Genomic DNA, 11,272 nt, shown 5'->3' on the forward strand with positions numbered 1-11,272 from the left:
AACAAAAAAGGAAGCAAGTATCTAAACCCTTCAATATTTTGGAATCTATAACTTAGTCTCATCTACATGTCAACTGCATCTTACCTAACTGTACAGAGCAGACATGCAGATGCAACCCAAAACTTCTGAGATACTCATGGAGAGGAAGTATTTCTAGTCTTCAATCTTGGTTTAGTCATTTCTCTTTGAATTCAGGTTCATACTGCAGTGACTTCTTTTACCTATGGCCACATCCTGCTTCAAAAGCAAAACACGTCATCTTGCTGTTGGCTATGGTCTTCCTGTTGTCTACCTAAAAACTACTGTTTTCACAAGCTGTGCTGAATGCTGCGTGTTACACAGAGCAGTCCTGAAAATGATTTCTTATTGTCCCATATGTGGGAAGCCTGTTTACTTTGGTAAGTTTCTACCACTGGAAATAATTTCTAAATAATTTCTGTTTTATTATATTTCTGTGTTTTAATAATGGAACACAAGGCACTTTTTGTCTTGCTGCTTTGGATTTGCATTCATAATTAGTAATCCTCCATTCATAATGGCACTTAATGAAATATCATCAACTTAAAATGTGACAGCCAGTTCAGAGTAGCTTTTGTCTTGCTGTAGGAGGGTATTTATAGGTATTCTTTCCCATTTTTAGTCAGTCTTTGCCCTTTGATTTGTGTCTGAAAGATGTACATCAGCCAGAAGGGGAACATGTAAGTAGTCTGAAGAGAGGTGAAATCAGTGAAACTAACTGTGATAAGGGATGACAGAAGTACTTAGCAAAGAAAACAAACTAAACCAGATTGACATTGTCTAATCTTTCTGCTACTGTGAACTTACATGTTTAACTTCCCAGCAGCTTTCACAGACAGTGATTTTAAGCTGATACTGTTTATTTAAACACATTTCAATATCATCTGTTCAGAATTAAGTGAATGTTGGGTAAAATGTCTGGAGATCACCTCCCTTGAATTAAACAGCATTCATATATATCCGTCCTGGTGCTACATTTTTCTGTTCTAGCCTCAGCCGTGCTACTACTTCTACTTCTTTTTGCTAAAATAATATGAGCTGTTCCCAAAGACTTTTTTTTGCAACAGGACAAGTTCCCTATTCCTGTGTTGCTCTAGTACTTACTCAGGCTTGCAGCCAATAGTTTGCACATGAAGCTGGAAGGTCCTGCTGCAGTAAAAAATGGCCTGGTTTTCCCAATCAGACAGTGATAAAGAACACACTGGAGGGTGTTCGGTTGGTGAGGGCAAGAGCAAAGGAGATGACAATACCGCCCATCTCCCATTGCACTCTGGAGTCCCCAGTGATATCCTGAATGGTCTATCTTTAGAACAGAGCTGAGGGCAGAGCTGCCCCTGCTGAAATACCCTCAGGATAGGTACCAGCCTAACAGTGAGCATTACAGCTTTGACTGGTTTGTGGTGCAGCTGGCGTTCAAAAATGACCTCGGGGAAGGCATAGCTTGTCCAGGTGATCCTCTGAGCACTCTCAAGCAGCCACTATATGTCCGTGACCACAAAGCGAGGAGGCCAGGGGCACAGCTTGGCTGCCAGGGGCAGTCCTAGCCCATACAGAGCTTATGAAGCCCAAGTGAGAAGTCTTTAATGGCTTCTCCAGGTCAAACATCTGTGTCTGCTCTCTAGTTGCTGTTTGGAAAGAAAAATGCCCACCATATCCCACAGCACAGGAAACTGGGACTCAGGAATGAAATTCTTATTGTATTAGTTCTTCATAATGACACAGGGCAAGATTTTTCTAGAGAAAGATTTCTCTTTGATTTCTTTTAGAGTAAGCATATATATGTGGAACCTTTAACCCTTGAGTTGCCTTACTTGGGTTAAAATCAGATGCCAGTGCCTTGACATTTCATTTGAAGGGAGAGAAATGCTCTAGCAGCTTTGGGGTTTCCAAGAGCTCCTACAGCGCACTGCACAGGGCTGGGTTGCTGCTGCTGCCTCTCTTCTCGTGAGATGTGCTGTAGCATTCATTAGTACTAATTTACTTTCTGCCCATGGCACACTCACAGTTTCAAAGTTTTTATGGATTTCAGGCTAGTTTTTCTCTCCTTCCTGTCCTGTGGTTTTGTCAGGTATCATGGCCTTTCATTTGCATGATGGTAAAAAAAGAAATGAGGCTTAACTGAAAAGATTCAAAAAAGATTCAATGAAATTTGAAGTTTGAGGTACATATCTAATTTCAACCATGTAATCGCATGATTAGACTTGGGAAGATACGTAAAAGAGAAGAAAAACAGTGACAATGGGGCAATCTATAAAAATCCCTGTGTTTCTATGGAACCTGTTCTATTTAGTAAGCTTGTAAACATTGTCTTCCTCTTTAGCAGGAGGATCAACTATTTAAGAGTAATGCACCAAGCAGTAATAACAAACATTCGAGTAGCCACTGTATCTTCCTAGATGCTTCCTTTATTCCTATTCCTGGTTTTATCCTGGCTGGGATGTGAATTTTTCAAAGCTCAGTGCTTAGAAAGAATAGACTGCAAACAGACAGAGACACAGCAGTCTGATAAAAGTGATTTGAACTAAAAAGCTAAATTTTCCCTATGTTAAAGATTCAACCTTTGCTTTGATATGAGGGGGCAAAAAATCATCTTCTTCCCTTTCTTTGGCAAGTAATGCAATGGATCAAAGACCAATTTCAAGATTGTTTTGCTATTAATGAATTGGAGTATAATTACTGATTTCCTTTTCTTTTGTTAACAGCTGAGAGGAAACGTTCATTAGGCAAAGACTATCATCCCCTTTGCCTGAAGTGCTGCCTGTGCAAACGTCAGCTCAGCCCCGGCCAGCACGCAGAGGTAGGAAAATAGGAAATAAACTCTCCATCTGTTGATTTTTTCCCCCATAACAAGCAGCTTTTCAAAACTCTTTACAAACCACTCTGTGTTTTTGGAAAAAAAAAACAAAAACCAAAAAAAATCCATCTTTTTCAGAGGAAAATGGTTATTGTGAAAGCAAAACTAACTATTGGGGAAAAAAAATCAAATTAAATCAATGCAACATTTAAAAATAAGACACCAAGTTTCAAATGAGTAAGAAACTTTTTAAAATGTAGATTATCAGCAAATAAAAACTATCCAGGTTGTCTTTATGTTAAGCTACAGGCAGAGTGGATTTGAAATCCTGGCAGATCTCCTGGAAGATTCTTCTCTGCCCAGTGTTATGCACTGGGATAACCAGCAAAAGGAGGGGCAGCTTAAAAGTGATGTCATGAGAATTCTTGGTGGGACTTGACATCAAGTGTTTTCTGAAATGATGCTGGACCTAATAGTCCTTCAAATACCCTGCAGGAACCATCAATTTGATCTGTTTTCTAGATAGGCTTGAAACACTACAAAAGAAGGAAGTAGAAGGAAGAATGTGTTATGTGTAAGCTCCTGTCCCACGGCAAAACATTTTCCGGAAATTTTAGAGACTGTTGGAGCTACGTATTCACCTACCTGCTGATGTGGATAAGGCCACCCAGTGTCAAGAGTGAAAGGATGTGGAAGTCCCTTAACTGCAGAACAACCAGATACTGAGTTACTTCACATCTCACTAAACTTTCTAATCCCAGTATGCCGGTCTCTTATCTTCATTTTTCTTATTCACTTATTTGGTTAAAGAATGTATTCCCCTTTGCTTTAATATATTTTGCAATGTTTAACTCAACAAGTCATTGGCATTTTCTCCTTTATCTCTGTGCTTTACTTTTAGGGGTGTAGAAATCTTGCTGCTAAGCCCTAGTTCCATTTCAGAAACATTTCATTTCCATCTTCCTAATATTTTTGTGAACAAAGTAATTCCTACAGTTAAATATGAAGTCCTTTCCTATAGTTTCCACCATTATCACACATCTAATCTTTATTCCTTAGTGTAGGATTTCATCTTTGAATAAAGCAATTGTAGGATTTTTTTTCTTTTGTTTTCAAGCCCCTGCCAGCCCTGCAGTCTCTATTACCTGATGAAATGCTAACTGCACAAAATCTTTGGCCTTCTGGAAGTAAAAGCTTCATCTTTTCTGTTGTAAACACTAATCTCACAAACAGTTCCTTTATAGCTTATTTTCTATGTCTTGCTGCTCTAGAAAAGCCTCTTGGTTTATCAGATTCTCTCAGACAACTCTTTTTGTTGTCCTGTGTTCTCTGCTTTGTCACATTATTGATACTGCATCAGCCTGGCTCTTCCAGAACAGACTTTAAACCTCTCTGGGTCCTGGTTCTATAATCAGGTGACTGAAGCCTGTACACCATTCCAACAGATCTTAACCGATCAGAATCTCTCTATTTGCTTTAGCCAGATCTCCATTTCTTCAAAATACAGCTGACCAAATGTGTTGCTTCACTTCCTCTGTCAAGAGATCTGCAGCACATAACAGGTTCAAGAAGCTGCACTCCCTTGCATAACTTCTAGCTACTTGAATGTCAGCAGAAAGAATGAAATTGCAGCATTTTCATTATACATCTGTCCAAAAAATGCCATGAATTTGTAACATAAGAAGAAATACAGAAGTATAGCTCTTTCACTATGACATGGTGTCTTCTTTCAAAAGGTATGCAAACCTTTAAATTAATAAGATAAGAAACTAGGATTAAAATTGGTTGGTCAGAGACAGTCTTCGAAGCATAAGGCAACTACACTGTAGGAGTTTAACAGGTGGATGAAGAGAACAATAGAAAATTTTAGATGACTGGCCATCTGCTGAATCACAGTTGCTACTGACAACCATCCTGTCTGCGGTCTCCTACATAAAATACTATGTCATGGGATTTTCAGTCTTTGGATGTGCCGCAGAGATTGGATGGGTCTCTACAGAGAGCTCTGATCTCTTCAGCCCCACTGGGGATGTGTATTTGCTCACTGACTACATGCCAGCCTTTGGGCTAGACAGGCAAATGGATATGGTAGAATGTTACAATGCTTGATTCATACAGATTATCCTTGAGCTCCCAGATTATTTTCTTCATGAGTGTATTCTGCAATATTTTTATTTTCATGCAGTTTGTTTTCTGGGGTCTCCAGTACAGGAGGGACATGGAACTTCTAGAGAGGGTCCAGCATAGAGCAACAAAGATGACTGAGGGACTCGAGCATCTCTCTCATGAGGAAAGACTAAGTGAGCTGGCCCTGTTTAGCCTAGAGAACAGAGGATTGAGAGGAGATCTGATCAATATGTACAAGTACCTGAGGGGAGAATGTAGGGAGGGTGGGTCCAAATTCTTCTCAGTAGTGGCTAGCAATGGAACAAGGGATTTGATCCTGTGCCATGTGCTCTACGTGTCTAGAGTGGGACTAGATGATCTTTAGAGGTCCCTTCCAACCTTAGCCATTATGTGTTGCTGTGATCTCTGCATTGCATTCATGCTGTCACTTCAAAGATCGCATCAGGGAAAGAGACAACTAAGGGTCACATGTCTAAACAGCAAAATATATATAGAGAGACATGTACGTGTAGTGGACTGTTCCTAAAATCTATCAGAGGTGAGAACAAGTGAGTCTTGCAGAGTACCAAATCATTCCCAGAAGATACGAGGATTAAAACAAAAAGCAAGGTGCTCATTTTCGAAGCATGAGCAGAGAGCAGAGCTATTAGAAGACACCAATGCTAAATTCAGTCTGCAGATGGGGCAATGTGTCCAGAGAAGCAGCTCTGCACAATGATTAGATAGTTCTAAACTTGAGGCAGAGGTTTGCACCAGGCATACAAGGATGTTCTTTTTCATTTCTTAAAGCTACAGTTCTCTGGATTGCTAAAAGTCTATTGTGAAGTTTGGTCTCTAGAAGAGAATAATCAGATGTTTGACCAACTAACATTTCAGTCGTCAAGTCTTATGAAATAGATCTGGAGAAGATGACATCCATAGAATCATGGAATCATAGAATCATTATGGTTGGAAAAGACCTTCAAGATCATGAAGTCCAACTGTACACCCATCACCACCTGCCTACTGGACCATGTTCCTAAGTGCCTCATTGCCATGTTTTCTGAACACTGCGAGGGATGGTAACTGCACCACTTCCCTGAGCAGCCTGTTCCAATGCTTCACCACTCTTTCCCTGTAGAAATTCTTCCCAATATCTAACCTGAACCTCCTCTGGCACAACTTGAGCCCATTTCTTCTTGTCCTATCAGTAGTTATTCTGGAGAAGAGATCAAACCCGCTTCACTACAGCCTCCTTTCAGGTAGTTGTAGAGAGCAGTAAGGTCTCCCCTGAACCTCCCCTTCTCCACATTAAATAACCCCAGCTCCCTCAGACGCGCCTGGTAAGGTCTGTGCTCCAGACCCTTCACCAGGTTTGTTGCCCTCCAGGTCCTTCTTGTAGTGAGGGGCCCAAAACTGAATACAGTATCCGAGGTGTTGCCTCATCAGCGCCGAGTACAGGGGGATGATCCCTTCCCTGGTCCTGCTAGCTACATTGTTCCTGATACCAGCCTGGAGGCCCTTGGCTTTCTTGGCTACCTGGGCACGCTGCCTGCTCATGTTCACCTGGCTGTCATCCAACAGCCTCAGGCCCTTTTTTGCCATGCATCTCTCCAGCCTCCCTGCCCCAAGCCTGCAGCGCTGCATGGACTTGTTGAGACCAAAGTGCAGGACCTGGCACTTGGCCTTGTTCAACCTCATACGGTTGGTGTCAGCCAACCTGTCCAGATTCAACTGTGGAGCCTTCCTGCCCTCAAGCAGATCCACTCTTCCTCCCAGCTTGTTGTCATCTGCAAATTTGCTGAGGGTGCTTTCAACCCCTCATCCAGATCATTGATAAAGATATTAAAGAGGAGCAGCCCCACCACTGACCCCGGCAAACCCCGCTTGTGACCAGTCACCAGCTGGATTTAACTCCATTCACCACTGCTCTCTGGGCCTGGCCATCCAGCCAGTTCTTCACCCAGTGAACAGCTCCCCTGCCTAATCCACGAGCTGCCAGCTTCTGCGGGAGAATTGAGTCGGAGACTATGTCAAAGGCCTTATCCTGAAACACACAACCTTGTAACCTTTTAGTCTCTTTTTTTTAATTTCCCATTTGCAATGAAACTACCTTTTTGACTATAAAGTTGCATGTTTCAGGATAGTTTTCTTTAAAACTTCTTGTCATCACATATGTTGACTTTTTTTTTTAAATCCTATTTCAAGTATCTTTTCCATTATTTTACTTAGTAACAATATTTGTTTGAAAGGCAATTGTTTGAAGGGCAAAGTATGTAAAATACATACTGATTGATCAGGAGTGCAGTCTGTTTGTGAATGACAAAGCGTGTTGGAATCACTTGCACAACTGTTAATTAATAGTCCAAAGATCAATTCATATATATAAATATACTCTATAAGGAGTATGGAGCATAGGAAATTATCATGCAATTTCTACAATCACAGATGCTTTGTTATGGTAGCATAGGACTTTCAGCGTATGCCCACACAGGCTGAAATCCCCTATGACTACACAGTTTCTGTCATCCTATGCACATATAATCAAAGTTTAAAAAGTAATCTGTCACACTGACTCAGTAGCTATATCAGCTCACCAGTGACAACCTGGTGATGGATGAGTGAGAATAGCAATACACCTGTGCCAGGTGTGCTGGCATGCTGCACTATCAGGAGCTCTAACACATGTGATTATTTCTGATACAGGCTGCCACACACTTCCATACACTCCTCCCACTCCACCTTTCCTAGAACAGGTGTATCTCAAAAGGTCAGCATGCTAGGCATTTGGATCCTTCTGCCTCACTGATGAAATAACTGGAAACACTGCAGAGAATCTATGCAGCTGGAGCTAACCTTTTGCTTGATGGTTATTGAGAAGCATCTGTGCGGGTCTGAAACACATGCCAAAAATGCCTGAGTATTCTTTAGTCATTTATTATTTGAACAATCCTCAGTGTAATTAACTGTCGCAATTTCACAGAATCATAGAATGGCTAAGGGTGGAAGGCACCTCTGGAGATCACCTAGTCCACCTCCTGCTCAAGCAGAGTCACCTACTGCACTTTGCCCAAGACCGTCCAGACATCTTTTCAATATGTCCAAGGACAGAGACTCCACAGCCTCTCTGGTTAAACTTTTCCTCTTCTCTGCAAAGCACAGAAACAGTAAAGAAGTTTTTCCTTATGCTTGGACATTTAAACGGTTATGAACTCATTATGAACTCTTTCTTCCTGGCTTGATTTGGTACCTTTAACAAGACCAAGATATACAGCTGATTCGAGTGATGTGACATGAACATTATGCCCAGATTTGAAATCTAAGTCAAGGTGTGAAACCAGTTTCTGATGCTCAACAATAGTGGCCCGGTACATTTCACATATAAACAAAGAATTTCTGCAGTAAATCACAGGTGGAATAATGAAGAGGGAAGTTGTTACCTTAGGCAAAATAAAATACATGAGGTCTTGATATAATTATACCTGGCCACATACTCTAAACAAAATAGTTCCTGATCTGATAGGAATGGCGGGAAAAATCGTGTCTCAGGAGTAATCTTTCACAGTCACTGAAGTTTTCTTTGCTTTTCTTTCACAGTATGATGACAAACCCTACTGCAACTACTGCTACATGCAGCACTTTGGACCAAGAGGTAACATCTTGCCTATTCACTAATGTTTTACTGCTATCTGCTATAATCATTTAAGAAATTTATTTTCAGACCTACTTATTTTGTGTTCTCAGTTTTCCAAGTATTATCGTATCTGTGAAGAAGTAATAATTTTTCATGTAAACTGCATTTGAAAAAAATCAAGGAATGAAGACAGCTAAATAATCTGATCTATGGATATAAACCATACCTAGAATTTTACAGATGCAAATATTTTGTGGGTACAGACTTTTCATTTCAAAAGTAGATGCTGACTTGAAAAATATTTTGCATTAAAGTCTTCATTTTCAGACTGCAAATGCTTAGCAGGTATTCTTCAGGATCCTAGAATGAATACAAGAACAATTACTGTTGGCTATTTCACAGCCCACAGTTGGGAGTAGGAAGCTTTTCTCTGCTAAAGGAGAAAAAGGTCTTTTGAACGCCTTTGGTAGGTCACATATTAACAAATGTCGTAGGAAAGGTGGACACAATTAGGAAAGGTGGACACAATCATGGACCTCATGAAATGAGATTACAGCACATAGTCTATCTCTAGAATATCATCTCTTAGAACAAGAGATGATGTACTAGAATCTACCTGGCACAATGAGTCCCTCTGCCCGCAGCAAGGGCTTCATGCACTCTACTTGTCAAATTCAGAGTGTCTACAGGACCTTGACACTGCACATCGGTCTGTACCATCAGCCAGAAAACTCTGTCTGGAGCTCAAAATAAACTTAAAATCTATAGTAAAAGATGAAGTGCAACAACTGTAATATGTTAAAGGAAGAAAAAGCAAAGAACCAGGGTATTGCTGAAGTCCTAAGTCCCTGCAGTAACTAAAAATAGATAAAACCCCTACATCTTCTGGAATACTGGACTTCTGTTCCCAAATTGAATGAAAATTCGACAGTCTAATGGTATGGGTCAAAGACTAGAGCGATGATCTGTTGTTGCCAATCTCTCAATAGCAAATCTAAAGATTATTTGAGGTGGGAGTGTGAGATCTTCTGTAACTAACCCATCTGAATGCCCCCAGAAGTTACAGCAGATCTATCCTGGACCTGCCTGCACTTTTGGCCTGTCTTTGGTGCTTCAGGGAGAGAATGAAAGCTATCAAACTCAGGGAAGTTTGGGAATGCATCTTTGTATTGGGTAGCTGCTCATTGAAATGAGAGCGATAACTTTTCAATAACTGTGACAGAGTGACTGAAATATTTAGTGAAGGAAAATGATGAATAGACAAACAGTGGGTCCCTAGGGCAAGGTCAGCAAAGATGCTAAATGCTAAAACCTGAAAATTCCAACTGCTTAAACATTTTCAAGAATTTCCAATAACAAATAACACAATCCTGCTCGTCTTTGAGAGGATTCACAGCCAGCAGGTCAAGGCAGGCAAATATTAGTATTTTTTTTCAAAGTATTCAACATGACTGACTCTGAACAAGCTATTTAGGACACTAAACTTCCCAAAGGAGAGCTGTTGTACAGTGGTATTTTATGCCAAAACATTCTCAATACTTAAGATATATAGCTTGCATGTCAAAGAGGATAAATATTATTGAAGCTCTTGTTTAGCTTGCTTTCTCATGAGACTAAGTTCAACTGAGTTAAATTTCTAATGAACAGCTTGCCAAAGGCTCAACAGCACTTTGCACTTCGAGTAAGTTTAATTTCCTCTCATTCTTAATGGTAAGTAGAAACTTTGATGCTTTTTTTGATGATGACTTTTTTTAAGACGACAGCAATGCAGATTATGTTTGAATATTGAATTTTACACTGTATGTCTTTTTAATTACTCAGGCCTCCTGAAAAGTTACATGAGTTTTCTTTTGTTCCTTTCTTCCATGGTCTTTCTGATTACTTTGTTCTTTTGACTTTCCTCCCTCCCTCCCTCCCTTCCTCCCCTCCTCTCTTCCTTCCTCCCTCTCTCCCTCCTTTCCCCCACCTTCTCCCCATCTCCCCTCCCTTCTCCTCTCCTCTCCTCTCCTCTCCTCTCCTCTCCTCTCCTCTCCTCTCCTCTCCTCTCCTCTCCTCTCCTCTCCTCTCCTCTCCTCTCCTCTCCTCTCCTCTCCTCTCCTCTCCTCTCCTCTCCTCTCCTCTCCTCTTCTCTTTCCTTCTCTTTTCAAGGAACAGGACATCCAAATTCTCGTTTGTTTCTTGGGACAACTTCCTCTTCCAGGGTTCCAGTAGGAAACAAGAACAGATCCTAGATGAGCCTTCTTTAATGTCCAGACTGTGAAGAATCATCACTGGATCATGATAAAGGGGCAAAATAACAAAAGAGTGACTTTGTTCCATAGAGTATGAAAAAGAACACTGGTTTCAAGAATGTCTGATAATCCAGGAAAATTGTAAAGCAAAGTGCTATTCTTGACTGAAATACTTTTTATCATAATTAAAAGTGTGTTGTGACAAATGATTTTTAATGTGCAGTAATAAATTTTGATGGTATGTAGTCTGGTTTGTTTAAGAGAGTCACATTCATAACAGATATTTGACTTCTTACTAATACACAAATTGTTGTTTTACTCGTCTGAATTGACAATAGTCTCCTGAAAACACTTCTAAGAGTATCAGATTCCTATGTAAAAAGTCTCTCTCTTCTACTTATTTTCCATGGATAATTGCTCATGAAGGAGCGGTGAATTCAAATACTCCAAATATTTGGTAGCTGCAAAGGATGAAAACAGTTATTTTTC

The 11,272-nt window shown here is 40.4% G+C and overlaps 1 protein-coding gene across 1 annotated transcript; it reads left to right on the forward strand.

Annotated features, from left to right (window-relative positions):
* The first annotated feature begins 223 nt into the window (after positions 1-223).
* Positions 224-11,028, forward strand: LOC148593624 (muscle LIM protein 1-like). Its single transcript, XM_088530151.1, has 4 exons — positions 224-398; positions 2,721-2,815; positions 8,516-8,570; positions 10,701-11,028. Exons 1-4 carry the CDS (start codon positions 224-226, stop codon positions 10,781-10,783), a joined length of 408 nt encoding a protein of 135 aa, XP_088386277.1. The 3' UTR covers positions 10,784-11,028.
* Positions 11,029-11,272: the final 244 nt, after the last annotated feature.

This window comes from Tinamus guttatus, unplaced genomic scaffold (assembly GCF_059628265.1).
Source record: "Tinamus guttatus ecotype Peru unplaced genomic scaffold, ASM5962826v1 Tinamus_guttatus_pri_ptg000357l, whole genome shotgun sequence".
Lineage (NCBI taxonomy): Eukaryota > Metazoa > Chordata > Aves > Tinamiformes > Tinamidae > Tinamus > Tinamus guttatus.

What these genes read in the sequence shown, in the direction of transcription:
- LOC148593624 (XM_088530151.1), top strand. Translation starts at nt 224, where the DNA reads ATGGCCACATCCTGCTTCAAAAGCAAAACACGTCATCTTGCTGTTGGC. An exon ending in GCCCCGGCCAGCACGCAGAG is followed by an intron (nt 2,816 to 8,515) that starts GTAGGAAAATAG and finishes TTTCTTTCACAG; the next exon opens with TATGATGACAAACCCTACTG. An exon ending in GCAGCACTTTGGACCAAGAG is followed by an intron (nt 8,571 to 10,700) that starts GTAACATCTTGC and finishes TCTCTTTTCAAG; the next exon opens with GAACAGGACATCCAAATTCT.